This window comes from Cherax quadricarinatus, chromosome 32 (genome assembly GCF_038502225.1).
Source record: "Cherax quadricarinatus isolate ZL_2023a chromosome 32, ASM3850222v1, whole genome shotgun sequence".
NCBI classification, from domain to species: Eukaryota; Metazoa; Arthropoda; class Malacostraca; order Decapoda; family Parastacidae; genus Cherax; species Cherax quadricarinatus.
Window position 1 is genome coordinate 30504364 of NC_091323.1, and position 25000 is coordinate 30529363.

Sequence of the window (25000 nt, forward strand, 5' to 3'; positions counted from 1 at the left end):
AACTTAAATTTTAAGTATTTACCTTTGGGAAACATGAACAGATATAATAGATGGAGAAAATTCAAGAGTTCTGATATTTTTCTTCTACAAGGTTGATAAAATCCCCAAAACAAAATATGATAGTAATCCCTGCTGAAGTGTGCGAATAATAAACTTCATAACAGTAGTAAAAAGAAAAATGTCTTAATAGGAGCAGAATATTCACCTCCTTGCTGGTGTCCTCTGCCTCTTTCTCTTCCCCTCTCCCTGGGTTGCGTATGGAGGAACTAGCATGGTTGGTGGTCTGTTGAGGCCACCCCATACGGTGAGAAACAGCATCAGTGTCAGAAAGAAAGTCTGCTTTAGGAACAAGGATGTAATATTGCATGCACCCTAAAACAAAACCAATTAATTTTATTTTCCTTTTTCTTGCCTTCTTGCAATTTTCAATTGCAATATATGTACTTCCACACATTAAGAGGTATGAACCTAAAAAAACAAAAAGCAACAAATTAAATTACGTTCACTTTGTCATATGCATATAAAAAAAAAAAGTAAAAATGTAAGTTTAGAATGTTTCATTCTTAGATTACCTGATACACAGTGTTCCACTCATGAACCTTCATAAAAAAAATCCTGATAGTTTTTTCACATCCAGTTCCATTTGCACATAATAAACAAAGCAAAAATACTACTCACAAAAAATCTCTAAAAATTATAAACCATTTGCTGACAATACTGTTTACTATTATATATAATGAATTACATCTATCATTCAAATTCTTGGTTAGTAGCTCCTGGAAAACACCAAAAGGCAGACCACTACTGTACTACTAGTGAAGAAAAGTGTAAATGCGAGTAAATATGTACTAAGAACTCGTCAGTTTCTGGGCAACTTAACCAATGTGGAGGCAGTGTTACACAATCTGCCCATCAGCAACAAATAAATGCACCGACATTTTCCACGAAAGAAAAAATAAGAATACAGCACACAAAGTTAAAAAAGAATGAGTGCTAGAGTGAGAATCAGCTATTACCTACTTGTATTTACAGAAGAACTAAGCTGTATCCAGCCTCTTTTTATTTATATTTACAGAAGTAGAAGAATGGTATATCCTGTCAATATTCTTTAATGTCTGGAAGTTACAGCACACCACTACCACCTCCATTCCAGTTATCCAGCACTCATCAATTGCTCTATATCTGGTCACTTTTCTGTACAATGTAAACTGTGATCTTGTTCCCCCTAAACCTGTTACCAACACCTCTTTTTAGTTTTCATTTGTTTATCCTATCTACTGTCTCCTGTCATTCAAAGAAAGCAATTTCAGTTACTACTTTACTTTTTATTGATATATATTTAGATACAAGTTTTGAGACTGTTTTGTCCACTTTTATAGGTATGTCCACCATAATGCAAGTTCATAGAGCAATTTAGGTACAATACACGAAGAGTGGAACCTTGGTTTTCGCTTGCCCTGGTTTTCGTCAAATACGGTTTTTGATGACTTTTTTCGTCAAAATATTGTCCCAGTTTTCGTTCGTCACCTTGGTTTCTGTCTGCCATACTGAAGATGTGTCCGCACCCAAAGAGAGCATCTCATGCACACATTCTGAGTCAGTCTGGCTTTGTTTCTTGTCGACTGAACATTACCCTGCGCATTCATACAAAACATTTCGTAATAAGATTGTTTTTTGTGTTTATTTATTGAATGTGACTGCTAAATAAGCAACCATAGGGCCAAAGAAAGTTCCGAATGCCAGTCCTTTGATAAAGGTGAGAAACATGATAGAATTCAAGAAAGAACTTGCAGAAAAGTACAAAAGCGGCATAAGTGTGGTTGATCTTGCCAGGATGTACGGGAAGATATCGACATTTTTACCCCGCACAGATCTGAAAATATTTGGGATACTTCAAAAAGTGCATAGTAATCTTGTAAAGCAATCACTCTTTTATGTTTGCTGTAGAAATCACTTCAATTCATTCATTATTAATGCTGGTTCACCACAAAATAGGTACATAACTTACTTCTAAGATAATGGCCGAAACGTGAGCAAGCCTGAGTACTCGGGGAATTATATATTTTTCCCCAAAAAATCCCTTTTTTCAGTTTTCCTAAGCTGTGTGTGTATTACAGTTTACCCTTGGCTAGATCTATTTTCTCTCATAAGTCACGAAAGAATGGGTAATAAGCTTTGAGTTGGGTGGTGTCCATACAAGTGACTTTCCTACCTGCCATCATATTATTATGCTAGATAGTACGTATTCTGGCGTATTTTTTGTTTCTATGCTAATATGTCGTCTTATGTCATAATAGATAAATTGTGATAGGCAAATAAGTCTTATTATTGATATCAGTGTAAGAACAGAACATTTTGTTGGCTGCTGTGTCTTGCCCAACACAACGTAAATGATGCTGGCGTAAGCACTTCTCCCCAGAAGGTTCCTGATTGCTTCTTGGACTCTAAATTAGTTCCGCCCACTCTGCAATGATGTCAAATCACTGCAGAGTGAATGAGTGATGACAGAACTTTCTTTTACAGGTCGCGCTGCCTGTGTGAAACGGTTTAAGTGTTAAAAAAATTAGCCAATCTTGCATAAAATCTAAATGTACAGCAGACCGTCATTTAGCGCAGTAGTTACATTACTGAAAATGCCGTGTTAGGTAAAATCGTGTTAGATGAATTGAAAAATTCGAAGGAAAAATAGGGTCATGTTCCTAGGAGACCCAAAAAGCCAAACAATTTTTTTTTTTTTTTTGGCCTCCACATCTTACAAAAATAAAAGTGAATATGTAGTTATAGTTCATTGTTGTGATGTATTATGTTGTTTTTCCTGCTTAAGACTACAAATGTAACAGAAATAATAATAAAGTGGACCCTCGCATAACGCTATTAATTCGTTCCTGAGAGCTCAATGTTATGCAAAATTATCGTTATGCGAATGAATTTTCCCCATAAGAAATAATGGAAATCAAATTAATCCGTTCCTGACACCCAAAAGTATGAAAAAAAAAATTTACCACATGAAATATTAATTTTAATACACACAAACTGAAGAAGACATGCACAGTTACATGACACTTACCTTTATTGAAGATCTGGTGATGACTGATGGGATGGGAGGAGAGGAGTGTGTCCATAGAGGTCTGTACCTCTCGTTCCTTTATGACTTTCCTAAAGTGGTTCACAACATTGTCAGTGTAATAGTCACCAGCACGACTTGCAACAGCTGTCTGATGGTAATTTTCATCCATAAAGGTTTGCACTTTAAGCCACATTGCACAGATTTCCTTAATCTTTGAAGTAGGCAACTTCTTCAATTTCTCTCTCCCCTCCTCCGAACCAGTTTCCTCAGGTGTGGCCTCGTGCTGATGAAGATGATCTAGCAGCTCATCAGTGGTTAGTTCTTCATTGTCCTCCTCCACCAACTCTTCCACATCATCCCCACTAACCTTTAACCCCAAGGACTCTCCCAATGCCACAATGGATTCCTCAACTGGCATAGGATTCCCAGGGTTAGCCTCAAACCCTTCAAAATCCCTTTGGTCTACACATTCTGGCCACAGTTTCTTCCAGAGTTCAAGGTCCTCTTAGTCACTCCCTCCCAAGCCTTACCTGTAAGGTTTACACAATTGAGGATATTAAAGTGATCTCTCCAAAACTCTCTTAAGAGTCAATTGAGTTTCTGAGGTTACTACAAAGCACCTTTCAAACAGAGCTTTTGTGTACAGTTTTTTGAAGTTTGCAATAACCTGCTGGTCCATGGGCTGCAGGAGAGGAGTGGTATTAGGAGGCAAAAACTTCACCTTAATGAAGCTTATGTCCCCACAAAGTCGCTCTGGCAAGTCTGTAGGATGACCAGGGGCATTGTCTAACACCAGGAGGCACTTAAGGTCTAATTTATCTTCAGATAGGTAATTTTTCACATTGGGGGCAAAATGCTTGGTGTAACCAGTCAAAGAAAAAATCCCTAGTGACCCATGCCTTACTGTTTGCCCTCCACAGCACACACAAATTAGCCTTGAGGATATCCTTTTGCCTGAACGCTCTGGGAGTTTCAGAGTGATACACTAATAAAGGCTTCACTCTGCAATCACCACTAGCATTGGAACACATAAGAAGAGTAAGCCTGTCTTTCATAGGCTTATGTCCTGGGAGTGCCTTTTCCTCCTGAGTAATGTAGGTCCTGCTTGGTATTTTCTTCCAAAACAGGCCTGTTTCGTCACAATTAAACACTTGATCAGGTTTCACTCCTTCACTGTCTATGTACTCCTTGAATTCCTGCACATATTTTTCAGCTGCTTTGTGGTCCGAACTGGCAGCCTCACCATGCCTCATCACACTATGCATGCCACTACGCTTCTTAAATCTCTCAAACCAACCTTTGCTGGCCTTAAATTCACATCACTAGTTGCAGGCATTTTTCTAATTAAATCCTGATGCAACCTCCTAGCCTTTTCACTTATGATCGCTTGAGAGATGCAATCTCTTGCTATCTGGTTTTCGTTTATCCACACCAATAACAGTCTCTCAACATCTTCTATCACTTGCAATCTGTTTCGAAAACACAGTTGCACCTTTGGCAAGAACAGCTTCCTTGATTGCCGTTTTCTTGGACACAATAGTAGCGATGGTTGATTGGGGTTTACTATACAACCAGGCCAGCTCGGAGATACGCACTCCACTTTCATACTTAGCAATGATCTCTTTCATCTCTATAGTAATTCTCACCCTTATTCCTGTAGGGTTGGCACTAGAAGCTTTCTTGGGGCCCATGGTCACTTATTTTGCAGATGAAATCACCAAAAACGCTGTAATAATACGAAATGTTCCGATTGTATGCTTGGATGTTACCGCGGAGGCTGGCTGGTAAACAATGCCACCGGCGGAACATGTGAGGCTGGCTCAGGCTGCACATTAGACGCGTCTCGGACTAATAGCGTAGAGCGAGTTTTTTAGCAGTATGCGAGGGTCCACTGTATTTCTTACCTTAACCCTTTCAGGTTCGAGAGGCCCTCTCCTAAACTTGTTCTCAGGGTCGAAAATTTTTCGGGAACAAAAATTTCTGATGAAAAGATAGAGAATCTTTTCCCGATCATAATGACACAAAAGCATGAAATTTGAAGGAAAACTTACGGAATCATGCTCTCGTGAAGTTAGACGTCTCGACGATCTTTAAGCATCGGCAATTTTGCCCACTGACCCCTATTTTCAGCCAATTCCAGTGTACTAGTGGAGAAAACTCAAAACTATTTCCCTAGAACTCCATTTTTTTCTATCGAATGAGTACAAGAAACCACCCACTTACCAATTTCAACTAATATAGTGGTCAGAAATTAGCAATTTTGCCAATTTCACACAAATTTCAAAAGATGCCAATTTCCAAATAGGGTCCAGAATAAACAAGAGACATTCCTGGCACTAAAATAACATTTTCTCTGTTCATTAGTCACGTCTCCACGCCCCTCTTACATTTCTTTTGCTTTCCACTTTGAATTTTTATTCTCACAAAAAATAGAAGATTTACTGTTATGCAGACTACTGCATTAGTGTAGCCGTTTCAGGGTTTCCGATGTACTAGTATGGCTTACGCACCAGGGTTGACATACTATAACGCCTAAATTCTAGCGCCTTCAAATCTAGTGAAAGCTGGTAGGCCTACATAGGAAAGAATGGGTGTGTGTGGTCAGTGTGCACAATATAAAAAAAAATCCTGCAGTACACAGTGCACGAGAGAAAAAAAACCCGACTATTTTTGGTTTAAAACAGTGACTTTGCAGTGTATTTTTGTATGGTATTTATGGTTGTATTCTAGTTTTCTTGTTCTCATTTTATAGAATGGAAGACATATTACAGAAATTGAGATCATTGTAATTGGTTTCATAATGAAAAGTACCTTAAAATTGAGCTCAAAGTAGCAGAAATGTTCGATTTTTACCAAATTTCATAAGTGAACAAATCATGCCAAGCATCCAATACACGTCAACTGGTGATTCTAATATTCTTCCAGAAGTGCACTGACATTATTTATACCATTTCTACACTAATGCAGTAGTCTGCATAACAGTAAATCTTCTAATTTAAATGAGAATAAAAATTCCAAGTGGAAAGCAAACGAGATGTAAGAGGGGCCTAGGAACCTGACTAATGAACAGAGAAAATGTTACTTTAGTGCCAGGAATGTCTATCTTGCTTATTCTGGACCCTACTTGGAAATTGGCATCTTTTGAAATTTGTGTGAAATTGGCAAAATTGCCAATTTCTGACCACTTTATTGGATACGTGAAATAGGTAAATGGGTGGTTTCTTGTACTCATTCGAGAGAAAAAATTGATTTCTAGCGAAACAGATATGATTTTTTTGTTGACCAGTACACTACAATTGGCTGAAAATAGGGCTCAAAGTGGGCGAAATCGCCACTGCATAAACATCGTCAAGACCGCTAACTTCACAAGAGCATAATTCCATAAGTTTTCCATCAAATTTCATACTTTTGGTGTCATTATGATCAGGAAAAGATTCTCTATCATTCATAAGAAAAAAATTTTTTTTTTTTTTCCCATAAAAATTTTTGACCCTGAGAACGAGTTTAGGAGAGGGCCTTTCGACCCTGAAAGGGGTAGAAATGGTATAAATAATCTCAGTGCACTTGTGAAAGAATATTAGACTCGCCAGTTGACGTGTATTGGACGCATGGCATGATTCGTTTATTTTTGAACACCGGCAAAAATCTAACATTTCTGATACTGAGCTCAATTCCAAGGCATTTTGAAACCAATCAAAATTGTCTTAATTTCTGTAATATGTCTTCCATTCTATAAAATGAGACCAAGAAAACTAGAATACAACCATAAATACCATACGAAAATACAGTGCAAAATGGATGTTTTCAACCAAAAACACGGTCAAAGTTTTTTTTTTTTCCCTTATTATGCACTGTGTGCTGCAGGATTTTTTTTATACTGCGCACACTGACCACATAGACCCATTCTTTTATATGTAAGACTATCAGCTTTCTCTTGCTAGATTTGAAGGCGCTAGAACTTAGGCGTACTAGTACATCAATAACCCTGGTGCGTAAGCCGTACTAGTACGTCAGAAACCCTGAAAGGGTTAAATTGTGGGTGCTGGTGTTTGTGGATGATTGTGAAAAGAGTGGAGAGTTATGCTGTGGCCCTACTGGGCTGAGGTGGATGGTAAAAGTTCTGGTACTGAAGTCGATGGTTGTACTGGATCGTCTAAGTCACTCACTAAGTCAGTCACTTAGTAAGTCAGTCACACAAACTAATGTTTACCTCTTTTTCTGTGTACAAAGTAATACTTCATTATGGCTACAGGCTATCTCTTGTCTAATATCTTCGTTTCTTTGTTAATTCTAAGAGTTAAGTGCTTATACCTCTTCGTGTCACTTTCAGCAACACTGGTATGGCTACTGGGTGTCATGATTGCTTGGTAAATACAAGAAAGAGTAATTAAAATATCATAACACAATTCACAAACAAAGCTGCCTTGTAGCAGAGAAAGACTAGACAGGTATGAATTACGAATGCTGGGATGGTGTTGGGGAGTGGCAGGCAAGGGCTCCCCGGTTGCTCCACAACAAGGCGGCCACTTGAGCAAGAGAATTTTTCTTTCCTTCCCAGAAACTGAACCGTGTTAAATTAATTATACGACGTGTTACATAAAATTGTACCGCAATTCTTCAATCACGCAATACTCAAATTCTGCCAAATAAACTCGTCGTCAATGGCGGTCTACTGTACATTATCATCTATATATCTGACAGTTTTTCCACTAGTACGTAATGAACTTTTTACTTACTACAGCCTCTCCTCACTTAATGACGGAGTTCCGTTCCTAAGACCACATTGGTAAACGAATTCATCACTAAGTGAGGGGCATACTATAATGGTAGTGGGTCTGTGTCAACCATCTTTGATATTGTTTCAGTGTCACCTCTGCCCTATTTATAACATTTCTGGAATATACGTTTATACAGTAATGTTCTGTGTACAGTGGACCCCCGGATTACGTAATTAATACGTTCCAGAGAGTGACTTATCCCGAATCTATTCCAAATTAATTTTCCCCACAAGAAATAATGGAAATCCAATTGATCCATTTCAGACACCGAAAAGTATTTAAAAAAAATGTTATCTACATGAAATATACATTTACCTACACAGAAAACAATGATACATGAAGAATAAAACAATAACATCACACTTACCTTTATTGAAGATAGGGTGATGTATGGAAGATGGGAGGAGGGGAGAAGATGGATGAGTTAACAATCCCCTTCCATAAAGACTTCAGGTACCAAGTCCTTATCCTGGGTTACTTCCCTTCTTTGTTTTTTAATGCCACTAGGACCAGCTTGGGTCACTGGACTCCTGTCGCTCCAAAAAAGTGTTCCAGAGCGGTCTGTTTCTGGCATATGTTAGGAATTGTGTTGGGAGACAGGACAAGATAGTCCTTCAATATGACACTAATATCAGCTCTACAGCTTATTTATCTAGCACAATTCATCTACTATGACATAATAAACAACATTACAACACAAAAACATTATAAATACTCTAGAATGAAAAAAATATGGCATTAAGGATGTCACGAGTAGTGGTGTGTCGTTTGTTTGGGTGTACAAGGGCCACTGAAAGATAAGCCTTACATAGCGGTGGTGAAAGGGGCAGCAAGAGGCAGCAGAGATGACGGTCTTGCAAGTCACCCTATATACCTCCAACAACAACGGAGGAGTCAGTTTCGTGCTGTCCTGTTTCTATTGATTTATCGCTTAACTTACTTGCTACACCGTTAATGCTACACTATCACTGGCTGGAGCTATAGTCTTTATTGACTCCTGCTGCTTTAGTTAAGTACATATTGCAGAATCACTGAAAAAGGCACATTCTCCCCCCTCTCTCAGGGGTGAAAGGGCTGGCACTAGAAGCTTTCTTTGGGCCCACGGTGGCTTATTTAGCAGTTACAAGAACTAAAAAGAATGGAATACAAAATGTATCGTATCAACGTGTGGGATCGTTCTCACTGGCTGTACATGGAGTGTCGGATCCGCTCAGGCCGCGCAGACACGTTAGGGACGAATGACAGAGTTCAGTGACGTTCAACGAGCCAATATTTTTTTGGAAAAAAAAAAAGTTACTTATTCAGAATGTTACTTATTCCGATGACTTAATTCGGGGGTCCACTGTATTGCAATAAACAGAACAGAAGAAATCAGCTCTGATATACATTATTTAGGTGTGCCTACTGGTCAGAGCTCATCATAAGGCCAAGTCGTCAGTAAACGAGTGAGGAGAGGCTGTACTGTATGCATATATTGATCATCAGTTCATATTTTTCAGTACAAAGAAAGTTGACACTTCTCATCAATCTCCTACCCTTAGCCCTTCGACTGTTTCGGTGGTATATATACGTCTTACGAGCCGCCGTGTTTGACGTATATATACTCAAAAATTCTAGCGGCTTCAAATTAAGCAGGAGAAAGCTGGTAGGCCCACATGTGAGAGAATGGGACTGTGGTCAGTGTGCACCATTTAAAAAAAATCCTGCAGCACGCAGTGCATGAGAAAAAAACTGACTTTTTTTTATTAAAATGCTGAGTTTGAGGTGTATTTCCGTATAGTTTTTAGGGTTAAATTCTCGTTTTTGTAGTCACATTTCATAGAATGGAAAACATATTTTAGAAATAGAGGTGATTTTGATTGGTTTTACTATGAAAAGGACCTTGAAATAGAGCTCAAAGTAGGGGAATGTTCAAATTTTGCCAATGTTCAAGAGTAAACAAATGATGTCATTGTCCAATAAATGTCCCACGAGCCATTCTAATATGCAGGCATGAATGGGTTGAGGTTATTTTTACAATTATTACAATACTGTAGTAGTCTGCATAACAGTAAATCTATTTTTTGTTTGAATAAAAATTCAAAATAGAAAACAAGAGTAATATCTTAGGGGCCTGGAGATGTGACTGATGAACAAAGAAAATGTTATTTTAGAGCCAGGAATGTCTGCATTGTTCATTCTTCACCCTATTTGAAATTGGCATATTTTTTTATTTGCTTGAAATTGGCTAAATTGCCAATTTCTAGCCACTTTATTGGGTAGCTAAAATTGCTAAATGGGCAGTTTCTTGTACTCAATCGATAGAAAAAATGAGTTCTACAGAAATAGTTATGAGTTTGGTCGACTGGAACAATGGAATTAGCCGAAAATAGGGCTTACAGTGGGCAAAATTACCGATTCGTCAATGTCACCAAGGTCTCTTAACTTTGCGAAAGCGTAATTCCGAAGTTTTCCATCAAATTTCGTACTTTTGGTATCATTACCATCGGGAAAAGATTCTCTATTATTTCATAAGAATTTTTTTATTTTTCAAATATTTTGCAACACCAGGAGACACCTCAGGATTTGGGATTTCGACAGTCAAAGGGTTAATCTGACACAGGTCAAGGCGTGTATACACACCTATTTTATTCATGTTTTACTGTCTATAGCAAAACTTTATCATAAAGACCTAACATATCTGGTATACAGCATATTGCTATCATTATGAAGACAATACGATGCCTTAAAAATGCATCCTCATAATGGACAAATTTTGCACACGACAACTAAGGTGTTCTCACGAGACAATTTTAGCTCGCTATGATATTTGCACATACTTTACCTACATCATACCCAACTGCACATACTTTACCTACATCATACCCAACTGCACAAACATATGGTCAGAGCAATAGTTTAATGATTGAAGAGCACTGTAGAGCAAAAGGGAATGCATATGATGCTCTCACTAATGCATTTACTGGGCCTTCTGGTAATGCCTTGCCATTTATGTAGGCTTTAAAGGATTTTCACACTACGTTCTTCTTGCACCTACTTTCACTTTCACCCTCTTGATGCTGTAAAATTTTTTCAGGGCTTCAGTCATCACTATTTCCACTGTATAACTTTTTTTTTTGTATCAACTGCAAAAATGAAAGTTTTCATTCTAATTGTTCCTAAAGATTTCCTTTCCTGATTTACAGTGGACCCCTGGATTACGATGCCATCGGATTACAGTGGGGCCTCACTTATGCGGCAGGTTAGGTTCCAGGCTACCGCCGTAAAGCGGAAATCGCCGTAAAGTGGAACACCCTAGATAACAAGTTTACACTAACATATATTAAGTTAACAATAGAACTAGGCATCAAAAAACAATAAAAAAGTACAATACACACATAGTGCACTCATTACTTACCTTAAAATATTTATTATCTTAATCTAGGGCAAGACAAGTAGTATTTATTGTAAGAAATCAAGTGTGGTATGTATGGTAGTCAACCGGGCTACCATACCAGGCCATTCCACCCACACATGCTATTCTATGATATTTAAGCATCCCAGAGCGATAAACTGCATATACAGTTCACTCATTACTTACCTTAAAATATCTGTAGTCTTAATGTAGGGTCAGGGGTGAGTAAACAAGATAAAACAAATAAATAGAGAGAGAGAGAATGAGTACATGAGAGAGGACAGGAGCAGATTTGTGTAAACAAACCAGGTGAACGAAAGTTTTGTAAATAAATTGTACAAGTCTGGTTTGTGTGCAAGTTGTCTCTACATTGATACGGTAGAATAAATAAAGAAGAACACTCCCATTCTCACGTAACACCATTTTTAGAAGAAATGAAGCTCTGAGTGAAGGCAATGGAAATAAGTCACTCTGACTGACTTTTTGGGTTATCCTGGGTTCCCTACACACATGCTGTTATGTATGATAATACATGTAACTGTATTTGCGTATACCTGAATAAACTAACTTACATACGAAAGGAATAATTTTCTACAGTTACCCTCAGTAACACATTTTCTCTTATGTTAGACTAGAGAAAATGTTATTCTTGCCGTCACTTGTACAAGTTATCTGGCTACTAGTACAAGTGACGGCAAGAATAACATTTCTCATATTTATGTTTATTTATTCTATTGTGGGGTGTATTTATCATCTTTATATGCTATGTATCGTGTTTATTATATAATTTTGGAAAAAATATCATTGATGGATTAATGAAAATGTGTATATTAACGTAATATACGACATTTAACCCTTGACTCTTTTGGTCGTATATATACGTTTTACAAGCCACTGTTTTTTACGTATATATACTCAAATTCTAGCGGCTTCAAATCAATCAGGAGAAAGCTGGTAGGCCCACATGTGAGAGAATGGGTGTGTGTGGTCACTGTGCACCATATAAAAAAAAATCCTGCAGCACGCAGTGTATGAGGAAAAAAAACGACCTTTTTTTTTTAATTAAAATGCCGACTTTGTGATCTATTTTTGTATAGTACAGTGGACCCCCGCATACCGATGGCACCACATAGCGATTAATCCGCATACCGCTTGCTTTAATCGCAAAAATTTTGCCTCGCATACCGCTTAAAAACCCGCTCACCGATTTTCGTCCGAGACGCGTCCAATGTGCGCCCTCAGCCAGCCTCACATGTGCCGCCCGTGCCATTGTTCACCAGCCAGCCTCCGCGGTAACATTCAAGCATACAATCGGAATATTTCGTATTATTACAGTGTTTTCGGTGCTGTTTCTGGAAAATAAGTGACCATGGGCCCCAAGAAAGCTTCTAGTGCCAACCCTACACCAATAAGGGTGAGAATTCCAATAAAAATGAAGAAAGAGATCACTGATAAGTATGAAAGTGGAGTGCGTATCACCGACCTGGTCAGGTTGTACAAGAAACCCCAATCAACCATCGCTACTATTGTGGGCACCAGAAAGGCAATCAAGGAAGCTGTTCTTGCCAAAGGTTTAACTGTGTTTTCGAAACAAAGATCGCAAGTGATGGAAGATGTTGAGAGACTCTTATTGGTGTGGATAAATGAAAAACAGCTAGCAGGAGATAGCATCTCTCAAGCGATCATAAGCGAAAAGGCTAGGAAGTTGCATCAGGATTTAATTAAAAAAATGCCTGCAACTAGTGCTGATGTGAGTGAATTTAAGGCCAGCAAAGGTTGGTTTGAGAGATTTAAGAAGCGTAGTGGCATACATAGTGTGATAAGGCATGGTGAGGCTGCCAGTTCGGACCACAAAGCGGCTGAAAAATATGTGCATGAATTCAAGGAGTACATAGAGACTGAAGGACTGAAACCTGAACAAGTGTTTAATTGTGATGAAACAGGCCTGTTCTGGAAGAAAATGCCAAGCAGGACCTACATTACTCAGGAGGAAAAGGCACTCCCAGGACATAAGCCTATGAAAGACAGGCTTACTTTGTTGATGTGTTCCAATGCTAGTGGTGATTGCAAAGTTAAGCCTTTATTAGTGTATCACTCTGAAACTCCCAGAGCGTTCAGGCAAAAGAATGTCCTCAAGGATAATTTGTGTGTGCTGTGGAGGGCAAACAGTAAGGCATGGGTCACTAGCGACTTTTTCTATAACTGGTTACACCATGCATTTGCCCCCAATGTGAAAGATTACCTAACTGAAAAGAAATTAGAACTTAAGTGCCTCCTGGTGTTAGACAATGCCCCTGGTCATCCGACAGACGTGGCAGAGCGACTTTATGGGGACATGAGCTTCATTAAGGTGAAGTTTTTGCCTCCTAATACCACTCCTCTCCTGCAGTCCATGGACCAGCAGGTTATTGCAAACTTCAAAAAACTGTACACAAAAGCTCTGTTTGAAAGGTGCTTTGTAGTGACCTCAGAAACTCAATTGACTCTAAGAGAGTTTTGGAGAGAGCACTTTAATATCCTCAATTGTGTAAACCTTATAGGTAAGGCTTGGGAGGGAGTGACTAAGAAGACCTTGAACTCTGCTTGGAAGAAACTGTGGCCAGAATGTGTAGACAAAAGGGATTTTGAAGGGTTTGAGGCTAACCCTGAGAGGATTATGCCAGTTGAGGAATCCATTGTGGCATTGGGAAAGTCCTTGGGGTTGGAGGTTAGTGGGGAGGATGTGGAAGAGTTGGTGGAGGAGGACAATGAAGAACTAACCACTGATGAGCTGATAGATCAACTTCAAGAGCAAGAGGCCAGACCTGAGAAAACTGGTTCAGAGGAGGGGAGAGAGAAATTGAAGAAGTTGCCTACTACAAAGATTAAGGAAATGTGTGCAAAGTGGCTTGAAGTGCAAACCTTTTTTGATGAAAATCACCCTCACACAGCTATTGCAAGCCGTGCTGGTGATTATTACACTGACAATGTTGTGAAACACTTTAGGGAAGTCATAAAGGAACGAGAGGTACAGGCCACTATGGACAGATATGTTGTGCGAAAGAAGTCCAGTGACTCTGAAGCTGGTCCTAGTGGCATTAAAAGAAGAAGGGAAGTAACCCCAGAAAAGGACTCGACACCTCAAGTCTTAATGGAAGGGGATTCCCCTTCTAAACACTAACACTCTCTCTCCCCTCCTCCCATCCCATCAATCATCACCAGATCTTCAATAAAAGTAAGTGTCATGTAATTGTGCATGCCTTTTTCAGTTTGTGTACACTAAAATTAACATTTCATGTGGTAAAAAAAATTTTTTTTCATACTTTTGGGGGTCTTGCACGGATTAATTTTATTTCCATTATTTCTTATGGGGAAAATTCATTCACATACCGATTATTTCGCATAACAATTACCCCTCTTGCACGGATTAAAATCGGTATGCGGGGGTCCACTGTAATTAGGGTTGTATTCTCGTTTTCTTGGTCTCACTTGACAGAATGGAAAACATATTATAAAAATAGAGGTGATTTTGATTGGTTTCACTATGAACAGAACCTTGAAATGGAGCTCAAAGTAGGGGAAATGTTTGATTTTTGCTGATGTTCAAAAGTAAACAAATCATATCATTTTCCAATAAATGTCCAAGTAGCCATTCTAATATGCAATCATGAATGGGTTGACATTATTTATACAATTATTACAATATTGCAGTAGTCTGCATAACAGTAAATCAGAGGGGCCTGGAGACATGACCGATGAACAAAGAAAATGTTATTTTAAGAGCCAAGAATGTCTGCATTGTTTATTCTGGACTATTTTGAAACTCATATTTTTTTAAATTTTCGTGAAATTGGCCAAATTGCAAATTTCTGACAATGTTATTGGGTAGTTGAAATTGGTAAATGGGCAGTTTCTTGTACTCAATTGATAGAAAAAATGGAGTTCTTAAGATATAGCTATGAATTTGGTCGCCTGGAACAGTGGAATTAGCCAAAAATAGGGCTTAAAGTGGGCGAAATCACAGATTCATAAATATCACCAAGGTCGCTAACTTCACAAGAGCATAATTCCATAAGTTTTCCATCAAATTTCGTTCTTTTGGTGTCATTACAATCGGGAAAAGATTCTCTATCATTTCATATTTTTTTTTTGGGGGGGGGGGGGGGGGAATTTTACAACACCAGGAGACACCTCAGGATTTGGGGCTGCGACAGTCAAGGGGTTAAATGAGACTCGGTGATTATTATTATTTTTTTTTATTTTATTATCACACTGGCCGATTCCCACCAAGGCAGGGTGGCCCAAAAAAGAAAAACTTTCACCATCATTCACTCCATCATTGTCTTGCCAGAAGGGTGCTTTACACTACAGTTTTTAAACTGCAACATTAACACCCCTCCTTCAGAGTGCAGGCACTGTACTTCCCATCTCCAGGACTCAAATCCAGCCTGCCGGTTTCCCTGAACCCCTTCATAAATGTTACTTTGCTCACACTCCAACAGCACGTCAAGTATTAACCCTTTGACTGTTTCAGGCCCCTTTCTGAAACTGTCATTCTGTCGCCAAATATTCGAAAAAAAAAATTATTTTTTTCTTATGAAAATGTTAGGAATATTTTTAGTAGTGTTTTAAGCCTAAAAAAAATTTTGGCCATCAGTACTTACCGAGATATAGAGCCGCAAAGTTTGCAGAAAGTGACGTGCGTACGGCAACAGCGGCGACCGCCGCCCACCCGGTATTCTTTTATTTACTCTAATTCAAAGGTTTCTTGCATTTTTCAATATTTTTCTGTTCCAGGTAACTTATGTGGCCTGTGAGACCAATGTAAGGTGCATTCTTCAAATATACACTCATTGTTTACAACACAATAACAGAACAAACTTTATCACTATTAGTTTGTGTATACACTTTTACATAAACAATACAAAACAATGTTTATTACTATTGTTCCATAATATATATACATATGTACAGTCACTAAACACGTTCCTAGAACTGCTGCAGCTTGTGGAACTCTTTGAAACATGGGTATATGCAGAGGGGCACTTCACACTCCTCACACATAAAACGAGTGTGTCTGCGTGTTTGTGGGCGTTTTGTGGTATGCATACATACATAACACCTCTTCTGAGCATTTTTCTTGGCAGTAGTAGGAGGAAGTTGTATGGGGTAGTGATCACCAGGCCTCAAACGAGATGACGTCTGTGGGCGCTGGTCTATTGCAGGAGTTGCTCCTTGGTACTTTGCAATTATTTGTCTGATTACTGACAGGCAAAATTCACCATATTTTGGTGTTTTGTTGGTCTTCAACTTGTATATGTTATAAGCATTTAGCATAGAGATATCAACAAGATGGAAAAAAAGTTTTATATACCACTTATAACTCTTGCGTACACAGTCTGCAAACCCAATCTGCATGTCACATTTGTCCACTAAGCGCATATTGAGGTTGTAGTCCATGACAGCTGCAGGCTTTAGAATGGGTTCATTGGTCTCTCTGTTGTCCCTGCCACTGGGTACCATTTCGTTTCTGTGAACTGATGTCAACTATGTGACATCACGTTTGTCATGCCACCGAAATGCCATGATGTCATTGGCAGCAAAGGCTTGCACCTCACCTCTGCGAGTGCCAGCGTTGAACCTTGGCATATGTTTATGATTACCACGCACTGTGCCACACAAGTCTGTCAAGTTCACTCGCAAGAAATCACTGAGTAAGGGGCTTGTGTACCAGTTATCAGTAAATAACATATGCCCCTTACCAAGATATGGTTCCATCATTGTTCGAACCACATCACCAGAGATACCCAATAACTTCATGGTATCTCTCAAAGTATTACTGCCAGTGTACACAATTATATCCAAAACTAGACCACTTCTGCAATCACACAGTACAAATAGCTTTATACCAAAGAGTTTCCTCTTGCTTGGTATATATTGCTTGAATGAGAGTCTTCCTTTGAATAAAATCAAGGACTCATCAATAACAAGCTTCCTGAAGGGATAAAAATACATGCAGCACTTTTGTTTCAGGTACATAAACACATTTCTGAATTATATAACCTGTCGCTTCTGTCAGGCCTGGTTTTGTCTGAAAAGTGCAACATACGAAACAGTATCAGGAAACGATTGACACCTATAATGTCACTAAAACCTGGAGTTGAAATCAGGCGTTCTGTTGCCCAGTATGTGGTGACAGTGTGCTTATACACATGTGGCATAAGCATTATTGTGGCAAAAAACAGGTACATCTCTGCCACAGTTGTCTCCTTCCACTTGTGTAGCCGTGATTTTGGTGAGAATTTTATTTGCCATGGTGTAATCACAGTATGTGTTTGTTTCCCTGACAATGATGTCCATCAGGGGTTCATCGAAGAATAACTCAAAGCAGTCCAGTTCACTGGCATTGTTCCCAAATGGACAAGATGGCTTTATTCCACTTTGTGTTTCATCAAAGTCATGGGGACTGGGAACAAACTCGTCACCATCCTGCCAATCCCAGATGCGGTCTGCTGGTGGGGTCTGGATATTGTACCGTGGTTGTGGTGGTGCAGGTTGTGGGAGTGTGGGGCAGAGCGAGGCTGGTTGTTGTGCTGCGTCAGCAGCGTGGGTAGTAGCGTGGCCCGCTGATGGTGCCACATGGGCCATGCCACCCTCACTACCACCACCACTGCTTCCTCCCTCACTGTCACCATTCATACCCATCGTTACAATATCGTCATCTTCACTATCAGGTCGTGGTGTAGGGCCACGGGATGTGCTCCCCGAGTTTCTCCTTCCCCTTGGAACAACATATGGAACACTACCAGACCGCATGCTACGTCGTACATACTGCCGCTTCACTGGGGAATATTCACTCTCACTGTCACTAGAACTGCTTTCAATGACCTTGAAATCACTATCACTATCACTACTATCATCTGGGTGATGTACACGACCAAATAGTTTCCTCTTTCGTCCTGGTACAGGTGAACGTGAACAAGCCGGCACAGCACCAGAGGTGGAAGGTTGTGGGTCATCTGGGTTTTCATCACTAATTACGTTATCCTGGGCACTTTTTCCGGTAACACTCACTTCAAAACCCTGGAATTCACTGTCACTGACATTTTCATCGCTGTTAGAGCTATCACTTGGGAACAAAAGACCTCCAATCCGCCAAGGAGTGAGGAACTTCTTACCGAGAGGCATGGTGAAAATGGACTAACATGGCGTTCCCACAATGCACCGCTGGGTCCCAGACTTTTTTCACAGGGTGCACACCCGATCACTGAGACCCATTCTCTCTCGTGTAGGCCTACCAGGCCTTTGGCGCTTGATTTGAAGCCGCTAGAATTTGTGCGTATAAATACGTCAGAAACACTGGCTCGTAAGACGTATTTATACGTCGGAAACAGTCAAAGAGTTAAAAACCATTTGTCTCCATTCACTCCTATCAAACATGCTCACGCATGCCTGCTGGAAGTCCAAGCCCCTCGCACACAAAACCTCCTTTACCCCCTCCCTCCAACCTTTTCTAGGCCGACCCCTACCCCGCCTTCCTTCCTATTATTATTTCTAATATGGCGTCACTTGTGCAAGTCGTCTGCTGCCACATCTCATATTTATGTTCATTTATTCTACTGTGGGGTGTATTTACCATCTTTATATGTTATGCATCGTGTTTATTATATAATTTTGAAAAAAATATAAAAGATGGAGTAATGAAAATGTGTATATTAACGTAATATACGACATTTAAATGAGACTCGGTGATTATTATCATTACTAATATAACGTCTCGAGACATAAGACACTCTTACTGATTTTAATGTGTACCTGCATGCCAGCACAGTATGTAAGTTTAATTTAGGTACAGGTATACACAAGTATAATTATCAGAGTACATGTATATATAAAATATGAAATAACTTTTAAAAACACTTGAAATTTTGGAGTTTCCAGACATAATGGAGAGACTTAGTGCTTACGGATCTCACAGAGAATGTAAACAAACCGGGTTGGGCGCACTGACCGTATTAGAAAGTCAGGTGGGGGGAGCCGTACAGCAAGTTTTGGTCATAGTTTAATGTAACCGTATTAGCAGAACGCCGTTAAGCGTGGCCCTACTGTACGCAAAATTCAGATTTTTGCATCAAAATACTGGCTCGGTTAACGACAAAAAACGCGCTTAGTCATTCGTCCCAAACGTGTCCCCATGGCATGAGCGACCCGGACACTCCATATACAGCCAGTGTGCCATTGTTTACAAGCCAGTGAGGATGATTCCATGCATAAATGCAAAACATTTTGTATGATTCCATTGTTTTTAGTGCTTGTAACTGCTAAATAAGCCACAAAGCTTCTAGTGCCAGCCTTTTGGTAAAGAGAGTGAGAAACACTATGGAATTCGAGAAAAAGTTTGTAGAAAGATACAAAAGTGATGGTGGTAGAGGGTGGTAGTGATGGTCGTAATATGGACCAACAGGTCTGCTGCAGTATTCCTGCTTTCTTATGTACACCAGCCAGGGTACTTCCTCACACACCAGCCAGGGTACTTCCCCACATACCAACAGGGTACTTCCCCATATACCTGACAGGGTACTTCCCCACACACACGATTTGATTTGATTGGGACTTACATATGAATGAATAGAATTATCAAAGCTTATTGCTTGAGAAGCACTGAAAATTGGGTTGGGTAAATATGATTCTGTTAGTGGGATGGTTTGTGAAGGACCTACCTAGTATGGACCAACAGACCTGCTGCAGTGTTCCTGCTTTCTTATATGCAAACATTTATGAGCATCACCCTAATACAGCTGTTGCGGGCCATGCTGGCAACATCTACAATGACTATGCTGTGTCCCATTTTAGGGAAATCTTCAAGAGATGCCAGAAACAGAGCTCTCTGGACAGATATTTTGTGCACCAGACGTCCAGTGACTCTGAAGCTGGTCCTAGTGGCATTAAAACGCAAAGAATGGAAGTACCCCCAGATAAGTACTTGGTACCTGAAGTCCTTATGGAAGGGGATTCCCCTTCCAAACACTAGTACACCTCCATCCTCTCCCCTCCTCCTGTCTCATCACTCATCAATACGTCTTCAGCAAAGGTAAGTGTTATTTTATTATTTATTTATTCTGCATGTCTCATTGTTTTCTGTGTAGGGAAATGTATATTTCATGTAAAAAAATGAATTCGATTTCCATTATTTCTTCTGGGGAAAATTAATTCAGATTAAGTCAGATTCAGTATAAGACACGCTCTCTGGAACAGATTAATGTCGTAATCCAGGGGTCCACTGTATTTCTTTTATAGCAAAAATATTTGTTCTAACAAGTAGATCCCCTTTTATATTTCTAGTATATTAATTTCCAACTTTTCTCTCCCTGAAAACAATCAAAGCCTTTTTAAAGTCCTAATCTTCATATACAGTACAGTGGACCCCCGCATAACGATATTATTTCAATCCAGAAGTCTGTTTGGGTGCCGTTATAGACCGAATTTGTTCCCATAAGAAATATTGTGAATTATTAGTCCATTTCAGACCCCTAAAAATACACCTACAAAAGCACTTACAAAAACAAACTTACATAATTGGTCGAGTTGGGAGCTGATCGTTATCCGGGGGTCCACTGTATACATACAGATCTGACACAAGGCAGGTGATGTAGTCTGATACTGTGTAATGTGAGCTTTTTGCTATATGAAGGCAGCTTTACATAATGAATAAGTTGCAGAATCCTTGGGTCACCTCTCCCAGACCGGTTATTTAATTCACATTCCAACAACAGTACACAACTTTACATACATTATTGACAATAATACAACGCATTACACAATATACAGTAGGGCCCCTTTATCTACTGATTCAGTATCTGCGGTTTCAGTTATCCATGGTTTACTGTGGCAGTGTGTATGCAACTGAAAGCATGCAGGATGCAACTATGTCACCATATGAGGGTTACTTCTAGAAACTTCAAAATTATTTCTTAGAAAGTTTTAGCTTTTTCAAAGTAAAATCAAGACAAATTTTTGGATAAAATATTTTCCAAAAATAGTTTAGCACAATTTCGTTTTTTTTTCTTTTAACCCTTAACCCTTAAACTGTCCAAACGTAGATCTACGTTTGTGTGCGTAGCGCTCCAACCTTGATTTTCTCCATAAGAAAGAATGTAAAAAAAAAAGTAGATCTCCGTTCAGAGCGCTATGCAAGCAAACGTAGATTTACGTTTGGACAGTTTAAGAGTTAAGGGTTAAAAGAAAAAAAATGCACTCCTACAAAGCTCAGAAAAAGGTTTGTATGAATAAAATATTTAAAATAATTGATAAATATGGAAACCTGGCAACAAAAAGGGCTGCAGGGTTAAAGAACCATATAAAACTAGTCAAGAAAATATCCCTGTTCCCAAAGCCAAGAATTACTTCAGAAACACTGGTCTCCAAGACAAGAGTAAGGTTGAACTTACCTTGACAACTGACAAAATAAATGTAAATGAAACCAATTCAAGAAAGCTTTGGCTGAGGTCATTCAGTGCTCTTTTTGATAGGCAAGTTATAATATACTGTACTAACATAAGCTAAAGCTATCCCTCAAGAACAAACAATTCACACTAACAAATAAACTTACTGTTAAATCTCACTATATTATTTAGCCCTTCCAACTGTCATAATTTAATCCTTTGGCTGTTTTGGTCGTACATATACGTCTTACGAGCCAGTGTTTGGGACGTATTAATACGCATAAATTCTAGCGGATTCAAATCAAGCAGGAGAAAGCTGGTAGGGCCCACACGTGAGAGAATGGGTCTGTGTGGTCAGTGTGCACCAGATAAAAAAAAAATCCTGCAGCACGCAGTGCATAATGAAAAAAAAACTGAACATTTTTTGGGATTAAAACGCAGAATATGAGGTGTATTTTCGTATAGTATTTATCATTGTATTCTCGTTTTCATGGTCTCATGTGATAAAATGGAAAACATATTACAGAAATAGAGATGATTTTGATTAGTTTCACGATGAAAACGACCTTGAAATTGAACTCAAAGTAGCGGAAATGTTCGATTTTTACCATTGTTCAGGAGTAAGCAAATCACACCACACGTCCAATACACATCAACTGGGGAGTTTAATATTCTTTCACTAGTGCACTGATATTATTTATAGCATTTTTACAGTAATGCAGTAGTCTGCATAACAGTAAATTTTTTATTTTTTGTATGAATAAAAAGCCAAAATAGAAAGCAATAGTAATACAAGAGAGGCCTAGAGACGTGACTAATGAACAAAGGATATGTTATTTTAGTGCCAAGAATGTCTACACTGTTTATTCTGGACCCTACTTTGAAACTGGCATCTTTTTTAATTTGCGTGAAATTGGCCAAATTGCCAATTTCTGACTACTTTATTGGGTAGTTCAAATCAGTAAATGGATGGTTTCCTGTACTCAACTGATAGAAAAAAACGGAGTTCTAAAGAAATAGCTATGAGTTTGGTCAACTGGACCAACGGAATTGGCCAAAAAAAGGGCCAAAGCCGGCGAAATCGCCGATGCGTATATGTTGCCGAGACCGCTAACTTTGTGGGAGTGTAATTCCGTGACTTTTTGGCCAAATTTCGTACTTTTGGCGTCATTACCATCGGAAAAAGATTCTCTATCATTTCATAAAAAAAAATTCCCCCCAAAATGTGACATAGAATGACAGTTTCAGAAAGGGCTTGCGACAGTCAAAGGGTTAAAAAAAAAAAAAATTTTCTTCAACATGCTATTGAATCTTTCTAAAAGTAATGACACAAAATGTGAAATCCAATAGAAAACTTACAAATTATGCAGGTGCAACATTGGCAGTCTCAGAGCTATTTACAAATCAGCAAATATGCCCACTCTGAATCCTATTGTAAGCCATTTCCATTGCTCAGTTTAACCAAATGCCCATTCAACTACAGTGGACCCTTGGTTATCGATCGTTCTGGACATCGGCTGCTTTTTCGCTGAAATTCTATCCTGGATTTCGGCTGTCAAATCGGAAATCAGCCGTACTGGGCGCATCTATCCCGCCACTCCGGTGCATTCATGAGTCAATTTGGCCATGTCTCTCGGAGAGAGGAAAAGACTGTGCATTCATCCAAACATTTCGTTATAATCCATTGTTTGTCTGGGTGTTTACTGAGTGCAACTGCGAAATAAGCCACCATGGCCCCAAAGAAAGTTCCTAGTAAAGTTCCTTTGGTAAAGAAAGTGAGAAATACGATATAATTAAAAAAAGAAATTGTGGCAAAGTACGAAAGTGGTTCACGAAATCGTAATGGCACGATTGCAAACAAACAATACCATGGGCGGGGATAGAACATGCGATCACAGGAGTTTTGAGAGACTGTGATCGCGGGTTCTATCCCCGACCATGGTATGGTTTTTTATGAGAGTGGTGTAAGTGTGCTCCAGCTTGCCAGGATGTATGGGAAATCCAAATCGACAATCACTTCCATCCTGGCAAAGAAAATTGAAATCAAGGAAGCTAATGTTGCAAAAGGGGTAAATATGCTAACGAAACAAAGGTCACCAATAATCGAAGATGTGGAGAAGTTATTCTTGGTGTGGATCAACGATAAAATAATTAACGGGAGATAGTGTTGTGGAGTCGATCATTTGTGAAAAGGCAAGGCAGCTGCAAAGTTGTGTAGAGAAATATCACCCTGACCAAGCTGAAACAAGCCATATCTGCAACATGTTCAGTAACAAAACCTTGTCCCACTTCAAGCAAATCTTAGAGACACCAGAAGCAGACCTCTCTGGACAGTTTTTTTGTGCGACGGGTGCAGTGACTCAAGCTGGTCCTAGTGGTAGTAAAAGAAAAAGAAGGTAAGTAACCCCAGAGAGGCTTTGATATCTGAAATCCTTATGGAGGGGGATTCCCCTTCCAAACAATAATCAGTCCTCCCTCTCTCCTCCTCCCTGTCTTCCATAAGCCAACAAGAATCTTCAACAAAGGTATGTAATAGCGATTTAAATGTTTATTTTATTTAGTTCTCATTGTTTTATGTAAAACTATTGTTAATCTTTAAATAATATATTTTTTTGTTAATATTTTTTTGGGTGTCTGTAACAGATTAATTGTATTTACATTAATTCTTATGGGAAATATTACTTTGGTTTTCGGCCTTTTCAGATTTAGGCCGACTTTCTGGAACGGATTATGGCCAATAACAAAGGGATCACTGTATCAGAATAACCCTATAAAGTGCACGTTGGTAATTCGACTTTCACAAAATTCAAAATGAACACTGTAGGCATTACAGACACTAAAACAACCTTTCCTCTGTCTATGTCATCAGGCCTCTACTACATAACACTTGCCCTCCATTTTGAATCCATCATGTAAAAAATCTAAGTTTTACTATGTTTCTCAAAATACAATACAACCAAGAATGACTCAATTTTCCATGGATTTGGCTGTCCTAATAATTCATGCAGATTTAGGGGTGCCTACCCTCTTTAGGCAGTGATAAAAATCAAATATCTCTGCCATTTAGAGCCATACTCCAAGTACAGTTGACACCTGAACAACATGGGGGTTATGGATGATGATCTCCCATGCAGTTGAAAATCTACGTATAACTTTCGACTTCCGAAAAGCTTAACTACTAATAGCCTACTCTTGACTGGAAGCTTTCATTAACACATTTTGTATATGTATTATATGCTGTATTCTTACAATAAAGTAAGGTAGCAAAAATAAAATGTTAAGAAAATCATAAGGAAGAGAAAATACATTTACAGTACTGTACTGTATTTATCACTACTGT

At 39.0% G+C, this 25000-nt stretch overlaps 1 protein-coding gene across 1 annotated transcript in view; it reads right to left on the bottom strand.

The window, feature by feature from the left end:
- LOC128690253 (hrp65 protein) overlaps positions 1-25000 on the bottom strand; it is a gene marked incomplete in the record, with an annotated part of 121943 nt that overhangs the window by 16532 nt on the left and 80411 nt on the right. The window contains 1 exon segment of the mRNA XM_070090581.1: positions 206-283. Within this exon segment, the coding sequence (XP_069946682.1) occupies positions 206-283 (78 nt within the window).